We start from the raw sequence: 27,995 nt of genomic DNA on the forward strand, positions 1-27,995 counted from the left end.
CGGGGCGGGTGGCTGCCAAGGCGGCCAATAGGGGACTCTCCAGCAGCTGAGCTTAGAGACTGCAGGGACGCCTCCACTAGCACCACCGCCTCCCAGTTTCCCCTTGTGGATGCACAGCCCTTTTGGCTCCACTCCGACCAGCGCAGAGTGGCCCAAAGAAACCGAAGAAGCGAACTCAGGACGGGATTTCTGAGGAAGGGGAGAGGACAAGTGCCCCACCCGCTCTGGGAGGGGGGCGGTGAATGATGAAGGGCCGGCGGCGGCGGCGCCGAGAGTACTGCAAGTTTGCACTGCTGTTGGTGCTGTACACACTGATGCTGCTGCTCGTCCCCTCGGTACTGGACGGCGGTCGTGACGCGGACAAGGCAGCCGGGCACTGCCCAGGCCTACAGCGCAGCCTGGGAGTGTGGAGCCTGGAGGCGGCGGCGGCGGGAGAGCGTGAGCAGGGGGCAGAGGCGCGGTCCGCCGCCGACGAGGGTGCGGGCCAGTCCTCCTGGGCACCGGGCAACCTCAGCAGCGCCGTCAGGGAGTCGGTGTCTGGTGAGAAGCAGCACATCTACGTGCATGCCACCTGGCGCACCGGCTCATCGTTCCTGGGCGAGCTTTTTAATCAGCACCCAGACGTTTTCTACTTGTACGAGCCCATGTGGCATCTCTGGCAGGCTCTGTATCCGGGAGACGCCGAAAGCCTACAGGGCGCGCTGCGCGACATGCTGCGCTCACTTTTCCGCTGTGACTTCTCGGTGTTGCAGCTCTATGCGCCGCCGGGGGACCCAGCTGCGCGCGCCCCGGGCACGGCCAATCTCACCACGGCTACCCTCTTTCGCTGGCGAACCAACAAGGTCATCTGCTCGCCGCCCCTGTGCCCCGGAGCGGCCAGTACCCGAGCCGAGGTCGGCCTCGTCGAGGACGCCGCCTGCGAGCGCAGCTGCCCACCGGTGGCTCTGCGCGCCCTGGAGGCCGAGTGCCGCAAGTACCCGGTGGTGGTCATCAAGGACGTGCGCCTCCTCGATCTGGGTGTGCTGGTGCCCCTGCTGCGTGACCCCGGCCTCAACCTGAAGGTGGTGCAGCTTTTCCGCGACCCACGAGCAGTGCACAACTCTCGCCTGAAGTCCAGGCAGGGGCTGCTGCGCGAGAGCATCCAAGTGCTGCGCACCCGCCAGAGGGGCGACCGCTTCCACCGCGTGTTGCTGGCGCACGGCGTGGGCGCTCGCCCTGGCGGCCCGTCCCGCGCGCTGCCGGGTGTACCACGCACAGACTTCTTCCTGACCGGCGCGCTCGAGGTGATCTGCGAAGCCTGGCTGCGCGACCTGCTCTTCGCGCGCGGGGCTCCCACCTGGCTACGGCGCCGCTACCTGAGGCTGCGCTACGAGGACCTGGTGCGGCAGCCGCGCGCCCAGCTGCGCCGCCTGCTGCGCTTCGCTGGACTGCGAGCAGTGGCCGCCCTCGACACCTTCGCGCTGAACATGACGCGAGGCGCGGCGTATGGCGCGGACCGGCCCTTCCACCTGTCCGCGCGCGATGCCCGAGAGGCTGTGCACGCCTGGCGTGAGCGCCTGAGCCGAGAGCAGGTGCGCCAGGTGGAGGCCGCCTGTGCTCCGGCCATGCGTTTGTTGGCCTACCCTCGCAGCGGAGAGGAGGGTGACGCCGAGCCGGTGGACAAGGAGACGCTGCTGGACATGGAGAACGACAGCGCCACGTAGACCCCACACCCGCTTCCCGGGGGGCGGATCCGGGTAAGCTCTCCCTGGGCGGGATGGGGCAGAAAAGGGTCTTGGGGAGCTTGGACCAGCCTGCATGGGGAGGGGGTGATGCTGTCCCAAATCTCACCCTGTCAGAATAGATCCAAGCGGTGGGAAAGCGCTGCTGGTAGAATTTGGGAGAGTCACTGAGATCTCCAGCTTAGTCACCTGCCTCCTCAGGGCTGAGATGAGAGAGGTTAAATATGCCTGAGGCAAAACCCGGGTCTCCCCACTTCCAGTCCTCTCTGTGAAGTAGGAGGTAAGGTCATCCCTCTGTTGAGAATTGGGGAAGCGGGAGAGGGAAGAAGCGTATAAGAGGTCTGCGGAGAGTAGAGAAGGTTTGAAAGTCTTAATGGAACTTGAGAGTGGGAATTGACATCAAAAGCATAGAATTTCGGAGATCATTTGAGGTTGATTATGACTTTATCTTGACGCCAGTCTGTCCTATGGGCAAACTTTTTGCACCAATGTTTGCAGGCACAGAGAAAGTCAAAAGCAGAGATTGGTGGAAAATTATTGACTCTTATCCTACCTCCCCCTAATCTTTTTTATATTTCTTCTCTGCCCCTGTCTCTCTGATGGACAGACTCCAGGGCTTTCCTTCTGAGTTCCCAAGCATACAAGCATAGGCAGGCCTCTCTTACAAAAGGTTTTGCACATGTGTGTGTCTCCGACTCTGGTGCAGTAGTGTAGAATGGACTTAGCTTTTCCCCTGGCTCATGTGGCGCCTCCCCCCGTTTGCAGGATATTTGACCATATCCCGTTTACATCAGATCCCAAAAGCTGCCTGGTCAGCTTCCTCTACTGCCGACCAGATCTCAGAGCTGGGCTTTCCCCACTTCACCCCATCCATTTGAGAGATGGAATCTTAGATTGGCAGTAGGAGCTTTTGGCTGAGACTGCAGAAATTTTGTAAAAAGACATTTTTTTACAAAAAAATGTCCCCCATTTTTGTTGTTGTTCTTCTTTCTCTGTAAAGCATATATCCTGAGATATGGGCTTAAATGATCTCAAAATGTGTTCAGTGTCTGCATCAGTGTATGGCCTGCACGTTCGGCTGAGGGAAGAGTTTGTTTTGCATAATGCTGACCTTAGGAGTCTAGTTAGCAGCCTGGGGATGTGTTTCCCCAAATTGTGTGTGAGTTGGAAGGGTGCAGCTTTCTGCAATGTGCAGTCCAGAGGAGGAGGAAAAGCAGTGCCAGGCGGGTGGAAATTACTTAAGTTTCCATTCATTATTTTATAGTGTAATTCACTATTCCCCGGGGATGAAGCTCTGAGGGCAAAGTTGAAGATGTTAATGAAGATGGATTCTGTTGTTAATAGAGCCAGGGTTTCAGAGAGATTGCGGAAGCTGGCTGATTTTTTTCTCCCAGTGATTAAGTGGTTTTCTTGGTCAGTTTCTGTAACTGCTTAGGAAGTCTGTGTTCCTTCCTGATTTCCATAGTAAAGGAAGGTAAGGCACAGGGTGACTTGTCACATCTCAACAAAAACATCCTTTCATCTGTTAATCCTGTATTTACAAATATAGGTATCATAATGGTCCCTAACTCTCCTTCAGGCCAGAGGGACTGCCTCTCCAGGGCAAATGCTGCAGCATTTTATGGATTTAAGAACTGACAATCTCCCAGAGACTTTAGTTTTTTCCCTATTTTTACTAACATTTATTGAGTGCTGACTGGGATGAGGTAAGAAAGAGAATAGGGAGGCGGGTTAGAGGACAAGTCTTTGTCCTCTAGGAAGTTAGAATCTGTGAGGATGACTACAGGGGAAGACCCTGGTGCTGGTATTTGGAAGGCCAACGGGGTTTCCTCTGCATGGCTGCAGGGACATCTGGGAGCCAGCTTTAGGCTCTTCCATACTTTGGTGACTAAGCCCTTCCTCCCACATTTTTGCTGGAATTATTGGACACTTACCATGTCACCACCACCAGCCAGTAGATTTACTAAAGTGCTTGCATTCCTTGTTCCTGGAAAAATAACATTATTGACCTACTGATGAGTTTCTAAAAGTCTGTCACACTCTAGGGAAGGGAAGGGATCCTGATGTGCCATGCATTGAGTTAGACATTGTATATACATCATTATTTTGATATATTATCAATTTTACAGATGAGGAATGCAAGACTCAGAGAAGTCAAATAATTTGCCTGAAGTCACATCTCAGCTGGTGAGGGTAGAGCAGCATTGGTGTTCGACCCCAGTGCTCAAAATCTCTCCATTGTGACACACCCTTACCTGGCCCTCCTTAGTGTCCCCTGGCAGCACCTTTGGCACCCAGCGGGCTTATAGGCTAGTCTGGGGTAGGAAACAGACTAAAATTTATTACTAATATGTTCCAACCACTGAACAAATCAATAAAATATTGCTGAGATGCCAACAGCACCTATACAAGAAAGCCAGTGAACTTCCAGCCATCCTCCCCGTGGCTGTCCTTCGCCCAGGGCATCTGAGCACACCCTCAGCTCAGCAGTGAAGAGGGGCTACATGCGAATTGACGTGAGTAACTTCTGGATGATTCATACCAGACAACCAGGATTTGACAGGGAGGGAGTCAGTATACATTTTAAGGGCTGGGTAGGAACCTCAGCATCCTGAACCAAGTCACCAACGCCCAGGCCCTTTCCATCTTTTACATTTTCTTGGAGTTCATTCACCAGCTTATCTTCCCACTTTCACAAGATGATAGCCTCAGCCACAGGCATCACTTCCTCACACAACTACTCAGGGTTGTTAAAATGCAGAAACAAAGGAATCTGGTTAGCAAGTAAGGGGTGGAGGAATTTTCCCTTATGTGTCTCTGTTTCCTTCAACCTGGTTATAAAACCTGTCCCAGAACTCCCTACCCACTGCCAACTTCCTTTGGTATCTCACTGACTAGAACTGACTGGGTCGCACGGCCTACCCTAGCCCAAAAATTAGTGAAAGGGACTGGGATCGTCATGATTGGCTTAGAACACATTACATCTACCTGAGGAGCTTTTGTTTTTAATGTCAATACCTGAGTTCCACCCCCAGACATTGTGATGTAATTGGTCCTGGGTGGGGTACAGGCGTTGAGACATTTTAAAAGCTCTCCAGGTGACTGTACTGTACAGCCAAAGTTGAGGACCACTGATTTGGACCAGTCGTGATTCATCCCCTGAGTTGAGCCATTGCCACTGGAACAAGATGGGGACTAAATGGCTGTTAATGAGCACTGAACTGGCTGCCACAATAATTTATGTGAATGAACTTGGAACTCTGAAATTCCAAGCAGATATATGGTATTAATATGGAAAGGGGTAAACGTCTTAAATTACTCATGGCTCCATTTATCACCCTCTCACTTTCCTTCAAAGGCTTTGTTGTCTATACTCCTTATCTAATAATCCATCATTGTACACTGTCCACTACTGTTCCGAACAGACTGATATGCTGTCCTGTCTTTTCAGCATTTCTCCCTTTGACCTCTGCCCTTGGTAGGACCCATGATTTCATTCCTGTAGGCATTTAAGACATCTTGGCCTTTGTTCCTGACAAGATAGATGGACCATTTAAATATAATTAGGAAAGAAGTTAAGTGTACTACAACCTAAGCCCCAACAGTCAGAAAGCTTTCTTTCCAAGGAAATCATTCAAACAGAAAAAGAAATGACTGACTCCATCAGAAAGAGCAATATCAGAATAATGGGCATACCAGAAGCAGAAGAAAGAGAGAAGGGAACAGAGAATATATTCAAACAAATTGTTGATGAGAACTTCCCAAACTTGTGGACAGAACTGGATCCTCGAATCCAAGAAGCAAATAGAACACCTAATTACCTCAATCCCAACAGGCCTTCTCCAAGGCACATTGTATTGAAGCTGTCTAAAATCAACGACAAAGAAAGAATCCTCAAGGCAGCCAGGGAAAAGAAGACGGTAACCTACAAAGGAAAGCCCATTAGATTATCATCAGATTTTTCAGCAGAAACTCTACAAGCCAGGAGGGAGAGGAACCAAATATTCAAACTATTGAAAGAGAGAAATTATGAGCCAAGAATAATATATCCAGCAAAGATATCCTTTAGATATGAAGGAGGAATAAAAACTTTTCCAGACATACAGAAGCTGAGGGGATTTTCTAATACACAACCTACACTACAAGAAATACTAAAGGAAGCTATTCGAAACATAAAGCAAAACAGAAAAAGGGGGAGGGTAAAGGCCTGAACCAGAATATGGGAATGGAGAAAGTAAGCGTGCTGAAGAAAATGGAATACTCTAAATATCAAACTTTCTTTTCCATAAACTTAAGGGTAACCACTCAAAAAAAAATCCAGAACTGAAATATGTACTTTAATAAAAGAAGAAACAGAGGGAAACATCATAGAATACCACCACTCAGAAATAATAGACAACAACAAAAAGGCAAAGAAACAATGGAGACACAGTCTTACCAGAAAACTAAACATAGAATGACAGGAAATCCTCACATATCAATAATCACCCTAAATGTAAATGGACTGAACTCACCAATAAAAAAGCACAGAGTAGCAGATTGGATCAAAAAACTAAACCCAACCACATGCTGTCTCCAAAAGACACATCTCAGCTACAAGGACAAGCATAGACTCAAAATGAAAGGGTGGAAATTGACACTCCAAGCAAATGGTATCCAGAGAAAATCAGATGTAGTGATACTGATATCAGATGAAACAGACTTCAAGATGAAAACGGTAATAAGAAACAAAGATGGACATTTCATAATGGTAAAGGGGGCTGTACAACAAGAAGACATAACAGTCATCAATATTTATGCCCCCAATCAGGTAGCACCGAAATACACCAAGCAACTACTAACAGAACTAAATGGAGAAATTGACCAAAACACAATTATACTAGCGGACTTAAATACATCATTGACAGCTATGGATAGATCATCCAAACAGAAAATAAATAATGAAATAGCAGCCCTGAATGACACATTAGATGAAATGGACATAATTGACATATATAGAGCACTTCATCCTAAAACATCAGACTATACATTTTTTTCTAGTGCACATGGAACGTTCTCAAGGATAGACCATATATGGGGACATAAAATGAGTCTCAGCAAATTTAAGAAGATTGAAATCATGCCAAGCATATTCTCTGATCACAAGACTTTGAAATTGGATACAAACTGAAAAAAGAAAGCAGGAAAAAACAAAAATACATGGAAATTAAACAACATGCTTTTAAAGAATGACCCTATCAAAGAAGAAATTAGAGGAGAGATCAAAAGATACATAGAAACAAATGACAATGAAAATACATCCAACCAAGATTTTTGGGATGCAGCAAAAGCAGTTTTAAGAGGGAAATTTATCTCATTACAGGCCTATCTCAAGAAACAAGAAAACTCCCAAATAAATAACCTCATGTTACACCTTAAAGACCTAGAAAAAGAAGAACAAATGAAACCCAAGGTCAGCAGAATAAAGGAAATAACAAAAATCAGAGCAGAACTAAATGAAATAGAGAACAAAAAGACAATACAAAAATTAATGTGACAAAGAGCTGGTTCTTTGAAAAGATTAACAAAATGGACAAACCCTTGGCTAGACTCACTAAAATAAAAAAAGAGAAGACACTAATTAGCAAAGTCAGAAATGAAACGGGAAATTATCACAGACGCCACAGAAATACAAAGGATCATCCAAAAATACTATGAAGGACTATATGCCACCAAATTCGATAACCTAGAAGAAATGGACAAGTTCTTATAAACATATAGCCTTCCTAGGCTGAACCATGAAGAACTGGAAAATCTAAACAGACCGTTCACCAGTAACGAAATTGAATCATTCATCCAAAACCTTCCCAAAAGCAAAAGTCCGGGACCAGATGGCTTCACTAGTGAATTCTACCAAAACTTCAAAGAGGATCTAATACCAATCCTGCTCAAACTCTTCCAAAAAATTGAAGAAGAGACAGTACTCCCTAACTCATTTTATGAGGCCAATATTACCCTGATACCAAAACCTGGTAAGGACAGCACAAAAAAAGAAAACTACAGACCAATATCTCTGATGAATACAGATGCAAAAATCCTAAACAAAATTCTAGCAAATCGAATATAACAATGCATTAAAAAGATTATTCATCACGACCAAGTGGGGTTCATCCCAAAGGCACAAGGATGGTTCAACATCTGCAAATCCATCAATGTGATACATCACATAAACAAAATAGAGGACAAAAATCATATGATTATATCAATTGATGCAGAAAAAGCATTTGAAAGATACAACATCCATTTACGATTAAAACACTTAATAAAATAGGTATAGAAGGAAAATACCTTAACATAATAAAGGCCATATATGACAAACCCTCAGCTAATCTCATAATTAATGGTTAAAAACTGAAGCCCTTAACTCTACGTTCAGGAACACGACAGGGCTGTCCCCTATCACCTCTGCTTTTCAACATAGTTTTGGAAGTTCTAGCAGCACAATCAGGCAAGAGAAAGGAATAAAAGGCATTCAAGTTGGGAATAAAGAAGTTAAATTATCACTTTTTGCAGATGACATGATGCTATATATAGAAAACCCTAAAGACTCCACCAAAAAGCTAATAGAAATAGTAAACAAATACAGTAAAGTTGCCAGCTACAAAATCAATACACAAAAGTCCATTGCATTCTTATATACTAACAATGAAATCTCAGAAAAAGAAATACAAAAAAAAAAAAATTCCTTTTGCAATTGCAGCAAACAGAATAAAATACCTAGGAATAAACTTAACCAAGGATGTGAAAGACCTATATGCTGAAAACTATAAGACATTTTTGAAAGAAATTGAAGAAGACACAAAGAAATGGAAAGACATTCCGTGCTCATGGATTGGAAGAATCAACATAGTTAAAATGGCCATATTACCCAAAGCAATATACAGATTTAATGCAATCCCCATCAAAATCCCAATGGCATTTTTACAAGAAATAAACAAAAATCATCAGATTTGTTTGGAACCACAAAAGACCCCGAATAGCCAAAGCAATCTTAAGAAAAAAGAACAATACTGGAGGTATCACACTCCCTGACTTTAGCTTGTACTACAGGGCTACAATAATCAAAACAGCATGGTATTGGCAGAAAACAGACACATAGACCAATGGAATAGAATTGAGAACCCAGAAATAAAACCACATAAATATGGACAGATAATTTTGACAAAGAAGCAAAAACATACAATGGAGGAAAGACAGCCTCTTCAATAAATGGTGCTGGGAGAATTGGATAGCCACGTGCAAAAGAATGAAACTGGACTGCTATCTGTCACCATGTACCAAAATTAATTCAAAATGGATCAAAGACTTAAGCATAAGACCTGACACAATAAACTGCATAGAAGAAAACATAGGTACTAAACTTATGGACCTTGGGTTCAAAGAGCATTTTATGAATTTGACTCCAAAGGCAATGGAAGTAAAAGCTAAAATAAACGAATGGGACTATATGAAACTTAAAAGCTTCTGCACAGCAAAAGAAACCATTGACAAAATAAAGAGGCAACCAACTGAATGGGAGAAGATTTTTGCAAACAGTGCCTCCGATAAGGGGCTAATATCCAAAATATACAAGGAACTCATGCAACTCAACAACAAAAAAACAAACAACCCAATTGAAAATGGGCAGAGGACCTGAAGAGACATTTCTCCAAAGAGGACATACAAATGGCAAATAGACATATGAAAAATGCTCAACATCACTAATCATCAGAGAAATACAAATAAAAATCACAATGAGATATCACCTCACCCCAGTCAGAATGGCTATCATCAACAAGACACATAGTAACAAGTGTTGGAGAGGCTGTGGAGAAAAAGGAACCTTCATACACTGTTGGTGGGAATGCAAACTGGTGCAGCCATTATGGAAGGCAGTATGGAGGTTCCTCAAAAAATTACGAATAGAGTTACCAAATGACCCAGCAATCCCTCTCCTGGGTATCTACCCCAAAATTCTGAAAACATTTATACATAAAGACACGTGTGCTCCAATGTTCATTGCAGCTTTGTTTACGGTGGCCAAGACATGGAAACAACCAAAATGCCCTTCGATAGATGAATGGATAAAGAAGTTGCAGTATATATACACAATGGAATACTATTTGGCAGTAAGAAAAGATGATATAGGAACATTTGTGACAACATGGATGGATCTTGAGAGTATAATGCTAAGCGAAATAAGTCAGGCATAAAAAGCAGAGAACCATATGATTTCACTGATATGTGGTATATAAACCAAAAACAACAAAAGAACAAGACAAACAAATGAGAAACAAAAACTCATAGACACAGACAATAGTTTAGTGGTTACCAGAGGGTAAGGGGGTGGGGGTGGGAGATGAGGGTAAGGGGGATCAAATATATGGTGATGGAAGGAGAACTGACTCTGGGTGGTGAACACACAATGGGATTTATAGATGATGCAATACAGAATTGTACACCTGAAATCTATGTAATTTTACTAACAATTGTCACCCCAATAAACTTAAAATAAAAGAAAGAAAAATGAATGACTAGCCACCACCAAATCCCTCACAAAGCATTTTGAAAGTCATTCCATTTTAGTTAGGATACTATGTCCCAAATGGCTTATGTATAAATATCACTGAAAGGAGAACCTGTTGTTTAAACACAGACTCTAAAGAACGGGCATTCGTTAAACATTGTTCATACATAGAATTTCTCATTCAATAAAATTTGATTAAATTCCCAATTGTACATCTATGTGGGTGCAGAGGGCTAGAAATTAGGAAAGTGTGTGTGTGTGTGTGTGTGTGTGTACACACACAGATACCTGAGTGGCAGGGCTGCAGTAAGGTGCAAACAATTGTTAAAAACACATCCACATCCAAATCCTTATTGCTGCCGTGTGAGGTTAGTGCTGCCTTTGATCAAGACATTCTTGGAGCTCCCTCTTGGGGTTGCCTTCCCAGATAGGACCCCTTCAGTTGATGGTGGATTTGGTATTTAGGAAAAATCGAGATTTATTAAGTCTGCTGAGCGGGTCAGGAGGAGGCTGGTCCTGCATAGGGAGGTGTGGCTATGAGGTAGTAATAGAGTTATTCCTTGGTTCATATGAAATCAGTTTTTATATTAGGGCACAGGAAGTCAGGCATAAGGGCCTGGCTCTCCTGGTTACTACTTGATTGACCTTGGGCAAGTCTATAAGCCTTTTGGCTTTAGTTTTCTTATTAATAAGAAGAAGTGGTTGAATTAAGAGGATTTCCAAGGCTTCTTGGTGCTTAAGGGGCGGTGACATTTATTGGGTTCCTGTTTTGTGCACTGCGTTACTTGCCTTTTATTTGAGTTAGTCCCTATCTTAGCTTTATGAGGTAGATATTATCAACATTTTATGGATGGTGAAAAAAGCTCAGAGAGGTTGAGTAATTGTCAAGGACAACACAGCCAGAGGATTAAAATCAGGTGCTGTTTATTTTGAAACTAGTGTTTTCAAAATTTTTTTTAGAAATAATATAAGCATGTGGTAAAAAAAAATTTCAAAAGTATAGGAAAATATAAAATGCCTACCAGTATCACTTCCTACAAGCAACCACTACATTTCTTATGACATATGTCTAGAAATGCTTTGTGCAAATTCAAACAGAAATATGTAGCCTTTTTGTAATTAAATCTTTTTAATTTCCTAAAATTTTAAAAATTGAGATATAACCAGGGTGATCTTATGTAGCAAAGGGTATATGCTTTGTACATTTTGAGAAATAAAGTTCTTTAAAGTTACACTAACTTTCACTCCCATCAGCTGTTTCTTGGAGTGTCTGTTTCCTAGACTTTCAACAACCTGGATTTCATCTATTTTTTTCATCTTAGGTAGTCTGATGGGTGGAAAATCCTCTTTTCCAGAGTCCTGGCTCTCTCTGCCCCTACAGTTCATCAGACATTGCATGATGGCCTCGTATCTCAGGTTGTGGGAACTGGGATGCCAAGATGACATCAACTTCTTAGCCCTTCTGCAGTCCACATGTATTCGTAAAGTGTCACTTCTGTGATTCATTTGAAGGACTGGATACATTTTGAAATAAAAATGATCATTTGTTTTTAAAACGATACTGACACATGATGTCAGGTTTTAGCAAGCTTCTTGTTAAGATGGCCTTCTGGTACTATTACAGTGGCTTGTACCATTGACTCGAACTTCAACTATTTCAGGACACTACCACTGGGGAATATGCTGATTTAAAATAAGGTTTCACTCTTCATACATTTTGTCTGTGCTCATGAGAGCCCTCTTTGTAGTCTGGGGGAGGGCAGAAGTACCCATCTGCAGTTGTAGAGGCAGGATTCAGAAGGTTTTCAGAGAGGTTTTTTAGTCTGGCCAGAGATTTTCTTCCTATTAATACAAATGTAATAGAAATAGTTGGGAATGATGCTTTTAAAACAACATTTATAAGCAGCTGGCTTAAAATTCCTCAGTACGCCTTTTCCCAGACTGCTCTCAGCATGAGCAGCACGGAAAAGAATGAAACTAAAAATGCTAAACTGGCCTTGGTTTTTTGTGTCTGATGCTCCAGTCAAACAAGGTGACTAATAAATGAACCTTTCTCTCTGTGTGCGGACTCCTGGCTCCTAATCCTCTTGCTTTCTGGTGGAACCCAAGGAACTTGCTCTATTGAAAGAAGCATTTCTGCTTAGGTGCAGTATAGAAGAACAGTAGGGACTAAGAAACAGTGCTGGCCCAAATTCAATAACACAGGGAAGTGAACTGTTTGGGAGCGGAAGAGGAAGCAGTTTCAATAAGAGAAAAGTTGCAGAGCTCAGTGATGTCTTTGTGAGAATGGGGGCCTCCAGTCTTGCTCTCTGTCCCCCTCAGTCCACAGGCACCAAGCCAGCATCCGTGTCTGACACTTCTGCAACTGGCCTTGTTCACATTAAAGACTGTCATGCTAGATACTGAGAAGAAATTGGAGCATCAGCTGATAGTGGACATTTTTAAATTAGGGATTAAGAGGCTGTAAAAGACGACAACAACCACGACCACCATGTTTGACTTCAATGTTGGCGATGTTTGGAATGAGCAGAATCTCCTCCCCTGAAGAGTCACATGCTAAAAATAGCCACTGAGGTCGACATGTTTTTACTCATGAAATGGAAGCTCTTTCTGTTAAGCATTACCGTCAGGCAGGAGTGTTAAAAGGAGAATTGTGAGGGCCCTGGGCAATCTCTAGGCCCTGGCATCAAGAAGCCTCAAATCTGACCTGAAATCCAAATGCCTAGGCGGGATGGTTTGGAGAAATTACTATTGTGTGATTAGGATTGTTTGGGCATGGTAACCAGCAGACTGGAAGCAGAGAAAACAGCCTAACTGAAAGTCGGAATATTACAGAGACATTTGTAAGGTATGGGAAATAGGCAGGGGTGCAAGTCTGCGAGTTCTTTTGTAAAGATGATGAACTGAAGAGTTATGAGCAGCCCCCAGCATGAACTGGGAGGCTAACTGAAGCAGTCCTCACATACATGCAGATAAGGTGAACATTAGGGGAAAATGTCTGAGAGCTTCAAAGACACTTTCCCCATGACTGAGACCAGACTTTACCAAAAAGGATGCATTACTGCTTCGGCGAGGGTATGGGAACAGTAAGCCAAAAATACTAAGATCAAGATAATGTTTTAAAAATAGGACTTCCTTTGAAACAGCCTAGAGCTGGCATATGTTAAATGGACAGATTTTTAGAAGCAATAAAAGCAGATGCTGTCTCTTGCTCTAATAAAGGATGTCACCAACAGGGATGTAATAAAGGGAAACAACACATTTTTCAGGTTCTGTAAACAACAAAAAATTACATGTTGTTCCCTTTCTGTGTACTATCCCCCCAACCCCCCCTACTCCAAGCTAGGAATCGCAAAGGGAACTATTTTCCAAAAAAAAAACAAAACAAAAAAAACCAGATGGTTGGCTGAAATTAAACATACACACCCAAATAACAACAAAACTCTTAGCATGATTGAATGCCTTTTACATTAATTCTATTTTTATTCCTCAACAGTCAAAGGGGAAGAGAAAGAGTTTTGACCTCAGGAAAAATCCATATCCTGCTCCTAAGTATGGCAATCTCTGGCAACCCAACAGGACCCAGGGAAGGACTGGTTTACATGCCCCATAGTCCTGTGCCAACATAAAACTACTCTCAGCCATGGGTCATTTGATCCCCACCAGCCTGTTTACAGGGCTAGAAAAGGGCAGAACAGACACAGCACCTCGCTCTGCAGGGAGAGCTACCTGAAGTGACAGGCTAGACTATGGCTAACACACAGACTGTACACTGACCAGTCATCCTAACCTGTGAATCCTAAAGCTGATGAGGGCAGCCCTTGTGCCCCCCACCCCATCTCAGTCACTCCATTGGCTGATAGCCCCACTGGAGGTCAAAGGGCTGCCTGAGTGGCAGGTGCAAGCTTTGGTCACTTCCCAGCCCCATGTCCCTACTAACTCCTGCCATTCCCACTTGGTAGATGACAAACATCTGCAGGTGGGTGGTCAAATATATATTACAAAGTACTGACTCAGTTCCTTTATTTGACTTGGGAATGACCTTACTTACAAAAGCAATTATGTATGCCAATTAAAATTATGTCTCAGAACAGTTCAATGAAAGGAAAAAACAAAAGTCAAGTAGGCGAACTCAGCTGTTTCCAAGTTTTATTAATACTGGTTTGGAATGCATTCATTTTGTTCTCAAGTGAGCTCAAAAACTTGGGAAATTTTCAGTTGGGGCTGGGTATGATAAAATTGGAAACATTATTATTTTATTGTTTTGGGGAAATACAATGGCCATTTAAATTTTGCACTAGCTGACTCTGGGGCTTAACTAATGACTTGCATGGATTGAGATTTTACTCTGAATTCTGGAACAGAAAAGTAGGTCTTTTCCTCCCGTTGTGGGCAGGGTGTAGGGTAGAGGGGCGTCTCAGCTCTCTGCATGGCTGCCCCGGTCTAGGCATGTGACTTCTCCCCTAATCACTCCCTGCACTCCCCAGACAGGAGGGGTGTGTGTGTGTGTGTGTGTGTGTGTGTGTGTGTGTGCACTCAATCCCTGTTTTTCCCTGAAGCAAGAGTTGTTTCAAGTATTAAATACAACTAAAACTATTATATTATTGACTATTGCAAGTATCCTGACAACCCCTGCTATTTCCACTTAATTTTTCAGATTGAAAGTACGAAAATGATTTATGATGTTTAAAATACATTTCCAGGCTACGGGGGTGGTGCAGTTAGATTAGCAAACTAAATGTTTCCTATTACATTTTGCCTTACAGTCACAGTGAAGGAATGTTTTCTTGCGTTTTTTATATTTCTGGTATTTCAAGTATTATTTTAACATTATCCTTAAGAAGCTCCCCCTTTTTTTAAAGAAAAAAATCAATAACTAAATGGCTGTATTCTTGTAAACATTGTCAGCCATTTCTGTTTTCCTTGGCACTGCGTTTCACTGATGATTGGAGGTCAAAACAAAAAGGTTAAGAAAGCTTAACCCAGGTTAACAGATAAGCTTAGATGGCAACATCCACAGAGGGTGGTTCCAGGGTTGGATGCTGGCAGAAGACCCTATAAGAAAATGTTGCCGACAGTTCCAAGATGGCAGAGTAGCTAAACACTGTGCCTGTGACCTTTCATGAACACATTAAAATTACAACTAAATTATAGAACAATCAACCTGGAGAACCACCTGAAGTCTAGCTGAATGGAAGTCCTATGACTAAAAATATAAAGAAATCACGTCGAGACTGGTAGGAGGGACAGACTCATGGAACGGGCCCCAAACCTCTGTGTGGCGCTGAGAATCAAGAGGGATATCTTGACCATGGAGGTTCCCCCCAGAGGAGCGAAGGGCCCCAGCCTCCCACAGCAGGCTCCCCAGCTTGGAGCACTGGTGCCAGGAGGAGGAGCCCCAACAACATCTGGCTATGAAAAACAGTGGGGATTCTGACCATCCAGGATGATGGAAGGCTGCAGGAAACCCAGACATCCTCTTAAACCACCCACACACAGACTCACTCTCTTGCAGGCACTCACCTTGGGCTCTAACAGAGGCATGGTGACTCAGGGGCCCTCAGAGACAAACGGGGGTGCAGACTGAGGTATGTGGCTTTGGGGGAGGACTGGAGGACAGTCAACATTTTCCCTGTGTGAGATCCTACTCCTGTGCAGCCTGCAGGCAGGCACCATCTTTCCTGTGTTGAGCCTGCCTCCACCATAGCCAAATCTGAATCTGATTGGCCTGGTGAGCTCCACAGCTCTGCCCTGCTAACTCACTGGGACCCCGCCCCACCCAACTCCCCCAACACCACAGGCACTTTCTCCATGAGCAGCCAGTCCTGCCCACATGGCACTCTTGGAAAACTAACAGAGTCTGGCAGGCCCCCGGCAGGCAGCAACTGGCCTCAGTGTGCTCTGAGACTTTTGGTGAATAGATCTAGGGTCAGTACTGACACGAAACCAGGATTTACATTAACATGGTGACCACAGCTCTTTCCATTCTAATGACTCCCTGAGACTCTGCCTCACCCAACTTGCATATCATACGAGGCTCTATCAGTGGCTGAACCTTAAGTGAGCCGGTAGATGGCAGCTGGCCGTGGGGTGTCCTGGCTTTTTGCAGAGCAACTCCAGGGCCAGTACTGGTGGCAGCCATCCTCTGTTCACAGCGTGGCCTCTCCCACGTGACTCCAGGGTTAGCACAGGCAGCAAACAACCACGGATTGCTTTGTAGCTCCTAAAGGTACTCCCTGAACAGTCACAGGCAGTGGGTTACCTGAGCCTGCACCAGAGCCCCTCCCAAGAGGCCTCAAAACTAACATACTTGAGGTTGGCTTCGGACACAGCAGAACACCACCCAATTAGCCCCACAAGTGGCACATACAAAGGGTGATCGCAACAGGAACCAGAGCCTCTGGGATGAATCCCACTCAGTGGGGTAAGACCCCAACACAGCAGCCCATAAGCTGTGGATTTGGCCAAACCCCACAGCCACTCAGCCTAAGGGTCAATCCCACCTACTGACATGCCAATAGCAATCAAGGCTCAACTATAACAGGAGGGCACACACAAGGGACACTCCTGGAGCATCTGGAGCAAGTGACCAGAGAGATCATGTCACTGGGCCCCACAGGATACCTACTATATAAGGCCACCCAGCCAAGAGTGGGAGACATAACAGCCCTACCTAATACAGTGGTACCTCGGTTTTCGAACATAATCCATTCCAAAGACCTGTTTGAGTTCTGAAACGTTTGAAAACTGAGGCACAGTTTCCCCATAGAAAGTAACACAAAATGGATTCATCTGTACCAGACCTTTAAAATCAACCCCTAAAACTGCAAATTTAGCATGAATTTTACTATCTAATGATACCATAGATCCATAAAATTTACGACATTTGTAAACGGAAATGTTTGTCAACGGAGACATTCGAAAACCAAGGTACCACTGTACATTGAAGAGAAAAAAAAAAGAAACAGAGAGGCAGCCAAAATGAGGAAACAAAGAAATATGTCCCAAATGAAAGAACAGGAGAAAACTCCAGAAAATGAACTAAACAAAATGGAGGCAAGCAAACTACCAGAGACAGAGTTCAAAACAATGGTTATAAGGATGCTCAAGGAACTTAGTGAAAAATTCAACAGAGAGATAGCAAGCATTAAAAAGGACATAGAAACGAACTATAAAAAGGAAACAGTCAGAAGTGAAAAATATAATAACTGAAATGAAGATGCACTAGAAGGAATCACCAGCAGACCTGATGAAGCAGAGGATTGAATCAGCAATTTGGAAGACAAGGTAGCAGAAAACACCCAATCAGAACAGCAAAAAGAGAAAACAGTCCAAAAAAGGAGAACAGTTTAAGAGACATCTGGGACAACATCAAGCTTAACAACATTTGCATCATAGGGGTACCAAAAGGAGAAGAGAGAAAGCAAGAGATTGAGAACCTATTGGAAGAAATAATGACTGAAAACTTTCCTAACCTGGTAAAGCAAATAGACATACAAGCCCAGGAAGCACAGAGGGTCACAGACATGATGAACCCAAACAGGCCCACACCAAGGCACATCATAATTAAAATGGCAAAGGTTAAAGATAGAGAGAGAATCTTAAAAGCAGCAAGAGAAAAGCGGTTAGTTACCTACAAGGGAGCTCCCATAAGACTAATAACTGATTTTTCAACAGAAACTTTGCAGGCCAGAAAGGATTGGCACAAAACATTCAAAGTGATGAAAAGCAAAGACCTACAATCAAGAATACTCTACCAAGCATAGCTATCATTTAGAATCAAAGGACAGATAAAGAGCTTCCCAGATAAGACAAAAGCTAAAGGAGTCAATCACCACCAAACCAGTATTACAAGGAATGTTAGAGGGACTTCTTTAAGATGGAAAAAAAAAATCAGCATTATGAATAATAAAATAGCTACATATCTACGTGTATCAACAATTACTTTCAATGTAAATGGATTAAATGCTCCAATCAAAAGACATAGGGTGGCTGAATGGATAAGAAGACAAAACCCTACATATACTGCCTACAAGAGACTCACTTCAAATGGAAAGACCCACAAAGACTGAAAGTAAAGAGATGGAAAAAGATATTTTATGAAAATGGAAATAAATGGGAAAAAAAGCTGGGGTAGCAACACTTATACAGCCAAAATACACCTTGAAACAGACTATAAGAAGAGACAATGAAGGATCCAGTAATCCCACTTCAGGGTATTTATCCAAAGAAACCAAAAATACTAATTCGAGGAGATGTGAGCATCCATATGTTCATTACAGCACTGTTTACAATGGCTAAGATGTGGAGGCAGCCTGGGTGTCCATCAAAAGATGAATGGATAAAGAAGAGGTGGAACATATATACAATGGAATGTTGCTCAGCCATGGAAGGAAAGAGGTTCTTGCCATCTGCAGTGGCATGGATCAACCTGGGGGGTATCGTGCTGAGTGGAGTATATCAGACAGAGAAAGACAGACACAATGTGATTTTGCTTATATGTGGAATCTAAAGAATAAAATTAACAAACAAAACAGAAACAAAATCATAGATACAGAGAAAATTTTGATGGTTGCCAGATGGGAGGTGGCTTGGGGATATGGGTGAAAAAATGGGAAGGGATTAAGAAGTACAAATTGGTTGTTACAAAGTAGTCATGGGGATATAGGGTATAGCATAAGAAATATAGTCAATAATATTGTAATAACTATTTATGGTGTCAGATGGGTACTGGATTTGTTGGGATGATAGATGGGAGTGGGTTGGGGAGCAGGGTAAAAAAGGTGAAGCGATTAAGAAGTACAGATTAGTAGTTACAAAATAGTCATGGGGATATAAAGTGAAGCATAAGGAATGTAGTCAATGATATGGTAATAAATGTGTATAATACTAGGTGGGTACTAAACTAGTCAGAGGGATCACTTCTTAAATTATATACATGTCTAACCACTATGCTGTACATCTGAAATTAATATAAAATCATATTGAATGTCAACTGTAATTGAAAAATTAAATAGGAGGGAAGATAAAGAAGAATAAGAGGTTCAATGTTCCAGGTGTAAAATAAATAAGTCATGGGGATGTAATGTACAGCACAGGGAATATAGTCAATAATAATGTGATAGCGTGGTATGTTGTCAGATAGTTGCTGGACTTATCATGGTGATCACTTCTTTAGGTATATAAATGTTCAATAACTATGGTGTACAGCTGAAACTAATATAACATTGTATATTATTAATAGCTATATATTTAGTAAAAATCATTTAAAAAAATCGAATCACTACATTCTACATCAGAAACTAATTTAACACTGTATACCAAGTAAATTAAAAATATACATACATTTTAACTATCAAAAAAAAAGAAAGAAAGAAAACGTTGCCATTGAAAAGGAGACTAACGCTGTCCTCAGCCCATTTGTTCTGGAGTGGGTCCAGGAGGAAGGCTATTACAATGGACTGGAAAGTAATTCACCAGTGATAACAGGACCTGCTGAATACCCGGAAATCTCAGATCCCTCAGCCCAAGTGCCAAGTCCCAGCACCAACTTTTAGCATCTGGGAAGTCACTTTTGGTGGTAAACCCAAGACACTGCACCTGGCACAAGTGAGTGGGCGGGAACAGGCGCATACTTCCGGAGGTGAAACCAAGAAAACCTTGAAAAAGGGTGGGTAAAAATCTACAAGCGCGATTCAAGGAGGGAAGCGAGGTGTTTGTGCAAGTTCTCAGATCCAGTTGGGAAGCCCAGGGCTCAGCACCCAACTTGAAAGTGGACAGGAAGGCCACTGAAAGAGGCAGAGCTGCAAGTTCATTTGGTTGAACCTTCTGTTCTCAAACTTTAAAGTCAGCAGGAAGTTGATTCTTCCTCCTCCCCCATCGCAGCTGAAAAAGTATGATTAAAATGCAAAGAGTGTGTCTTCCTGAGTTATTCCGCTGTAGCCCTGGAGGCTCAGCCGGGGTCAACTGCATGCAATCGCAGTCCAGCCTCCTTAACCCGGAAAGAAGTTTCCCTTTGATGGCAGTGAAGCTATTTGTAGGTCAACCAGCTGCATGTAAGGCCCACTGGTCATTTAAATACTCAGGGGAACTGTAGCAAAGGCTATAACACACCCCATTCATTGGAGTATGACTTTGAATCATTAAGTAAACAATCCATTTTTTAAAAGTGCAAGCAAATTTCTGAATTGAGTATTAAGCAATGACTTCACACTTCAATGCCACATATTTAATTTTATACATGCTTCACAAAACATTGGTATACAGAAATCTCTTTAATTCTGGAAATTGTTGTGCTAAGGCAGTTTTTAAATTATCTGTTTTCTATTATCACACAGAATAGGTCTTTAAATACTTTTGACTTAGGAATGACCAGAAGGGTCTACACTCATTTCAGGTTGTTCAGGCAGTAACAAACATTTTCATTCTCCCCCAACTCTGGGTAAGTGGAAATTTTAACCAAGAAATTTAGTAGCTTAAAATTTAATTCTTCACTGTAGGTGGATGATAAATTGAGTGTTTGGTTTTTAAATACACACCCAAAGTTGAATACTCCATAGCTCCAACTGGATAGGTCCCTATAGTATTAAGAAGAGTGGGGTTTGGAGTGAATTTAATTCTTATCCTATGTCCAAGACAGTGGGGACTTCGGAATTTTGGGAAACATCACACTAGGAATGCATGGACATGTTTATGTTTTAAACACAACAAAAAAGCATATTGAAAAATGGTAGGAAATTTGCTGATAGTTTTTTAGAGTCTACTTGGGGCTACAGGCTCCATGGATGTGTAAGTCAGGACTGGAAGGTGTATGAGCATCCCTATCCTGGTTCAGTGACACTCAGAAACTAGAGACAGAAACAGGATGATGGGAACCCATTTCTAGTGTGAAGAAAGGAAGGGCCTTGTGAGGTTGCCGCCTATACACTGCGGGCTGCCCAGGCATGATTAGCAGGACTTCAGAACAGCTCTTCAAATACCACAGAGGTAGTAATAGATCTTTCAGAGCTCCTGTCTCTCCTCCCTTCCCACCTTGTGTTGCCAGTGATTTGATTTAAAAAAAATTGAACTTGAGTGAAAAGCAGCTTTCCAGGTAAGTTAAAAACATTTTTAAGATTTTTAATTAAAGGATGTAAAGAGTGCTTATGAGTCCAGAGGTTAGACTGGTAGTATCTCCATAAACGTTTGTTGGCACATGGTATACCAGACATTTAGCACTTGGTTAGTCATGGACAGAAAACCACCCTGAGTTACTGCCAAGCTGTTTCCAGGTCTTTAAAACAACCCAAATGGAGAGCTGAACACAGTGCACAAAGAAACAGTGACAGAAAATTTTTTTTTATTTTTAAATAATTATAGACACACAGGAAGTTGCAAAAACAGTACAGAGAGGTCTCCAGTGTACCCTTTACCCTTCACCCAGCTTCCCTCAATGGTAACATCTTATACATAGATCAATATCAACAGCAGGAAATTGACATTGGTGCAATCTACAGACCTTAGTTGTCAACAGTTTTTACATGTGCTAATTTTGAGTGTATTTGAATACATAGATCTGTAATTTCATCACATATAGATATGTTAACACCATCACAATCGAGATACAGAACTATTCTGTCAGCACAAAGAATCTCTTTTGTGCTTTATAATATCTTTATAGTCACATATTCCACCCCATCCTACCCCTATGTTTTCTTGTAACGTTTTATATTTGTTTATTTTGCCTTTCTTTATAAATTTTAGGATAAGCTTATCTATATGTAATTCCATGCTTCAGTTTGAGTTAATTTTTGTATAAAGTGTGAGGCTTGGGTCAAGGTTTATTTTTTTGCCTGCAGATGTCTAACCACTCCAGCACCATTTATTCAAAAGACTGGTCTTCTTCTAATGAACTGCTTTTCCACTTTTGTCAACAGTCAGTTAGCAGTACACATATGTATGTCTATTTTTAGGCTTTTTCTTCTCCTTTGATCTGTGCATCTGTCCCTCCACCAATACCACACTGTTTTGATTAATGTACTTAGATGTAGCTTACCATTGAGTGGAGTGATTATTCCACCTTTATTCTTTCCAAAAAGGTGTTAGCTATTCTAGTTTCTTTGCCTTTCCATGTAAATTTTAGAATAAGCTTGTCTATATCTACAAAAGGCATTGATGGACTTTGATAGAAATTTTGTTAAACCTATAGATCAATTTGGGGAAAATTAACATCTATACTATGGTGAGTCTTCTAATTGATAAACATATTTATGTCTACTGATTTACATCCTGTTTGATTTCTTTTATTAGTGTTCTGTAGTTTTTAGTGTACAAGTCCTTTACTTGTTTTATTAGATTTATACCTAAGTATTTAATTTATTTTGAATAACTGTAAATAGTACAAGCTTTAAAATTTGGTTTCAAGATGTTCATTTCTAGTATATGTAAATAAAATTGATTTTTAAATATTGATCTTGTATCCTGAAAACTTTCTGACTTCACTTATTAGTTCTAGGAGGGATTTATGGGATTTTCCATGTATATAATCATTATCATTTGCAAACAGGGACAGTTTTACATCTTCCTTTCCAATCAGTATGACTTTTATTTCCTTTTCTTTTTTTTATAATTTATTGGGGTGACAATTGTTAGTAAAATTACATAGATTCCAGGTGTACAATTCTGTATTACATCATCTATAAATCCCATTGTGTGTTCACCACCCAGAGTCATATCTCTTTCCATCACCATATATTTGATCCCCCTTACCCTCATCTCCCACTCCCCTCCCCCCTTACCCTCTGGTAACCACTAAACTATAAAACAACAAAAGAACAAGACAAACAAATGAGAAACAAAAACTCACACAGACAATATTTCCTTTTCTTGTGTTCTTTCATTGGCCAGGACTTCTAGTACTATATTGAATACGAATTGTTAAGGGCAGACATCTTTGTCTTCTCCCTGATCTTAGAGGGAAAGCATTCAGTCTGTCGCCATAATGAATGAGGTAAGATGTAGGTTTATGTAGATTTTTAAAATCAAATAAAGGCAGTTTCCTCTATTCCTAGTGTGCTGAGAATTTTTATCATGAATGAGTGTTAAATTTTGTTAAATTCCTGTTTGGCATCAATTGATTTGATCATGTGTTGCTTTCTTCCTTAGCCTGTTAATATGGTAGATTACATGGATTAATTATTGAATGTCGAACCAGCCTTGCACCCTAAAATAAACCCACTTACTCATTACTTAAATCTTTTCATATATTGTTGAATTTGATTTTTTTATACTTTGTTGGGGATTTTTGTAAGTAAGTTCATGAGGGATATTGGTCAGTCGTTTTCTTTTTTTATACCTAGTCTGATTTTGGTATCAGGGTAATAATATCCTCATAATTTTATGAAAGAGACTGTGTAGAATTGGTGTTAATTCTACTTTAAATGTTTGGTAGAATTCTCCATTGAAAGTATCTGGGCCTAGAGATTTCTTTTGCCATTTTTAAACTTGATCTATTTGTTCCCTCTGTTTTTTTGCTCCTGTTTCTCTTTTGTGCCTTCTTGAGGGTTACTTGAACATTTTTTAGAATTTCATTTTGATTTGTTTTTTTCAATTACTGTTGACATTCAGTATTATTTTACATTAGTTTCAGGTGTACAGCATAGTGATTAGACATTTATATAACTTATGAAGTGGTTCTCCGAACTAGTCTAGTACCTACCTGTTACATACATAGTTATTACACTATTATTGAATACAACATTATTGAATATGCAGTGTTTTTCAATGTATAACTTTGCATGCTTATTTTAGTGGTTTATTTTGATTATGCATGTGCAACTAATCACAATCTACTGCTCTCAACATTTTACTACCTCAAGTGAAGTGTGGAAACTTTATGTCCATTTGGATTACTTTATCTTGTCCCCTTTATAAGTCTCTTACAATATTTTCTCTCTACCTTGCTTCCCCCAAAATAAGACCTAGCCAGACCATCAGCTCTAATGCGTCTTTTGGAGCAAAAATTAATATAAGACCCAGTATTATATTATATTATGTTATGTTATGTTATATTATATTATATTATATCTGGTATTATATTAAAATAAGACCAGATCTTATATTAATTTTTGCTTGAAAAGATGCATTCTTAGAGCTGAGGGTCTAGCTGGGTCTTATTTTCGGGGAAACACAGTATATATTGAGAACCATGTCATACAATGTAAAAATTTTTACCTCAACTATCAAATATTTTTAAACTCAGGAGAATAGTCTATTAAATTTACTCCTATTTTATCCTTTCTCTTGTTCTTTTTTCATTAGTAATGCATCAAGTTTCCTTCTTCTATCATTTCCTTTCTGTTGGAAGAACTTTCTTAGCAGTTCTTTTACAGCCGTTATATTGGCAACAAATTCTCTTCCTCAATCTGTTTTCCCTTTTTCTGAACTTGGATGAAATGAACAGATCATTTATTATCTTTTTTTACTCTATCTTCTCTCTGTTGCTCAGATGGGGTAATTTCTATAGTTCTGTTTTCAAATTCACTAATTCTTTGCTCTGTCATCTCTATTCTGCCATTTAGCCTGTCCAGTGAGCTTTTTAAATTTTGGTTATTGTATTTTACAATTCTAACATTTCCATTTGGTTCTTTTTTATATTTACTTGCCAAGAAATTATTTTTTTCAAGTGTGTTCATAATTGCTAGTTGAAGCATTTTTATGATAGTGGCTTAAAAGCCTTTCCAGATAATTTCACTCTCTCTTTCATTTCAGTTGACATGTCAGTTGTCTTTTCTCATTCAAGTTGAAATTTCCCTGGTTCTTGGTTTGACAGGTAATGTTTTCATTGTATCCTGAACATTTGAACATATGTTATTACTCTCTGAATTTTATTTAAATCTTCTATTTTAGCAGGTCTCCACTGACACTGCACTGGTGGAGGAAGGGGGTGGCACCTGGTTACTGCCAGGTGGGGATGGTAGTCCAGAAGTTCTGGCTTCCCACTAGGCCTCTACTGATAGGAGGGGGGATTATTTCTGTGGTGCTTGGTTTCTGTTTTTCTACGCTGGCCCTGTTCCTGCCTTTTGGCTAGAGATAACAGGCTTTTCTTGAGGCTTTTTGATCTGTGACCACTGGAATTTCTGGCCTGCTGGCTTCTTTAACACCCATTCCAGGATGTAGAGGAGGCAAAGGGAACTCACAGCTATGTTGTTCCTCATTTCCCAAGATTTCTAGTCAGTCCACCTTCTTCTCCCCACCCTTCAGATTCTTATTTTGCTTTATATATCACGTTTGGGGATTTCAGTTACACTTTGTGGGAGGAATAAGGAGAAATATATTTACTCTATCTTATCCGGAACCAGAGTTAGCCCATCTGGAAACTGGTTTTTATTACACTAAATTATACTGAAATTTGACATGGTGGCTGTTTTTTATGTAAATAACCTCTACTAATAGAATTCTAAAAGTTCATAAAGGTCTTTATGAAATTAGCTTTTCCTTAATGCTGAATGTGAATCTTTATTGTACCTTTTAATCACGTTGAAGTGCTCATTTCCAAATGCTGCATCAGTAGTTCTATTAAGGTGATGGACTGTTTCACCACATTAGAAAATAATGTCGGGGCCGGCCCGGTGGCTCAGGCGGTTAGAGCTCCATGCTCCTAACTCCGAAGGCTGCCGGTTCAATTCCCACATGGGCCAGTGGGCTCTCAACCACAAGGTTGCCAGTTCAATTCCTCGAGTCCTGCAAGGGATGGTGGGCAGCGCCCCCTGCAACTATGATTGAATATGGCACCTTGAGCTGAGCTGCCGCTGAGCTCCTGGATGGCTCAGTTGGTTGGAGCGCATCCTCTCAACCACAAGGTTGCTGGTTCAACTCCCACAAGGGATGGTGGGCTGTGCCCCCTGCAACTAGCAACGGCAACTGGACCTGGAGCTGAGCTGCGCCCTCCACAACTAAGACTGAAAGGACAACAACTTGACTTGGAAAAAAAGCCTGGAAGTACACACTGTTCCCCAATAAAGTCCTGTACCCCTTCCCCAATAAAAAAAATTAAATAAATAAATAAATAAATAATAAATAAATAAATAAAATCATGTCAAATTTGGCACACATCCAGGATCAGAGGAAGGATCACAAGAAACCAGTAGCAGAACTAGTACTAACATACCAAGAGTCAGTACACTCTCTGCTGCTCCCACACTATGACACAAGCAATATGTTTTAATGAAAGAAGAAAAAAGTTCAGAGGAAGGACTCATTGCTTATATACAGTTGTACAGAACAGCCAATTGTTGGCATGATTTATTTTGCACATGTGAACCAGTACACAAGTGAAGGATGGAGAGTTCCATGGTTTGTGCCTAGAGGGACAGCTTTAATCTCAGCTCTAACCCCTACTCTACCCAGCAGGTCTCAGAAAGTTCTATTCTCTTGGACAGGTACCCTATAGCAGCAGCTGCAGAAAGCACATTCATACCATGTTTCCCCAAAAATAAGACCTAACTGGAAACTAAGCCGTAACATGATTTTTCAGGATGCTCGTAATATAAAATAAGCCCTAATGCATCTTTTGGAGCAAAAATTAATATAAGACCCGGTCTTATTTTGGGGGAAATGCAGTAGGGCTTATTTTATATTACGAGCATCCTGAAAAATCATGCTTAGTTTCCGGTTAGGTCTTATTTTCGGGAAACACGGTACTGACAAAGGTACCCCCATCTTTTTCCTGCCTTTATTCTCACCAAACAACTCTTGCATCATATTTTTTCCTGGCCTGTCTTCACAAAGCAGAAATGATAGATACTGGTTTGGTATGGATTTCCAGCATTGGATAATGCAGCTTAGATAAGGAAGATTAAAGGTTTCATATTTAAGAGGCCTTACATCATCAGGGCTCAGCAGGCTTTCTGTCTGTGGATTTCTGTGTTCTGAAGTTCAAACATCCTTTGTTCCTTCCCTTCCAGGTCAGTCACCATGAACCAGGGCACTCAGCATGTTGCCTCAGCACTGGAGAAGCTGCGCTGTGGAAGCAATCTATCACACTGTCAGAGACCAGGACTTGATTTGGTACCAACTGCTGTGCAGTTCTGCAGAGCAGGAATGTCATGATCTTACTAAATAATGACCAACACATTGGTTGAGACAAAGTTTCCACTAAGGAAGTGACAGTGCAATGTGGATAATTATGCTAATAAAGTAAGAAGAGCTTTAGTTCCCAGCCTGAACCTGCCTCTGCTGGAGCCATTTCAACAAGGTGTCCTCACAACAAAGAAGAGACATGATTTGGTACCATTTCCCATCAGCAGGTGTCTGGACAAAACATCAATGTGAATAAGGGCCAAGTGCAGTCCTGTGTATCTTGATTAAGTTACTTATTATTCAATAAAAGGTCTGAGTGGTAATCTTTCAAAGCTGATTCATCTTCTTCAAATAGTTTACTTCACCCTTGCCTCTGAACCAATTTTTAAAAAGTAATTTCTCTCCCTGGGGTGGAAAAACTCTAATGAATAGAAACAAATTTTGCTTTTAAATTGTTATATCTGGTATTTTTGTAATTATATTATTAAATGACTCCAGAGTCATGCTAATGACAGGATTTGTTTTGTTTTGTTTTGTTTTGTTTTGCTAGGAAGCAGATTTTATGATGTGGTTTGATTGCATGGTTCAAGGAAAAGCTAGTCTACATAGAAAGGAATATGAAGACTATGAAGGAAAGTGTATGTTGGGTTCAAGAATCTTAGCAATTATCC

At 41.4% G+C, this 27,995-nt stretch overlaps 1 protein-coding gene across 2 annotated transcripts; it reads left to right on the top strand.

Moving 5' to 3' along the window:
* Window positions 1–32: 32 nt before the first annotated feature.
* CHST7 (carbohydrate sulfotransferase 7) lies at window positions 33–27,838 on the top strand. Of its 2 annotated transcripts, none has more exons than XM_074324034.1 (2): window positions 33–1,736; window positions 11,589–12,325. In XM_074324034.1, the coding sequence occupies exon 1, from the start codon at window positions 243–245 to the stop codon at window positions 1,701–1,703; it is 1,461 nt and encodes a 486-aa protein (XP_074180135.1). In that variant the 5' UTR covers window positions 33–242; the 3' UTR covers window positions 1,704–1,736; window positions 11,589–12,325. The 2 variants fall into 2 exon arrangements, with proteins under 2 accessions (XP_074180135.1, XP_019572974.2); XM_019717415.2 differs by lacking the exon at window positions 11,589–12,325 and adding an exon at window positions 27,210–27,838 and having other exon boundaries at window positions 34–1,736.
* Window positions 27,839–27,995: the final 157 nt, after the last annotated feature.

The sequence above is a fragment of the Rhinolophus sinicus genome, chromosome X (genome assembly GCF_036562045.2).
Source record: "Rhinolophus sinicus isolate RSC01 chromosome X, ASM3656204v1, whole genome shotgun sequence".
Lineage (NCBI taxonomy): Eukaryota > Metazoa > Chordata > Mammalia > Chiroptera > Rhinolophidae > Rhinolophus > Rhinolophus sinicus.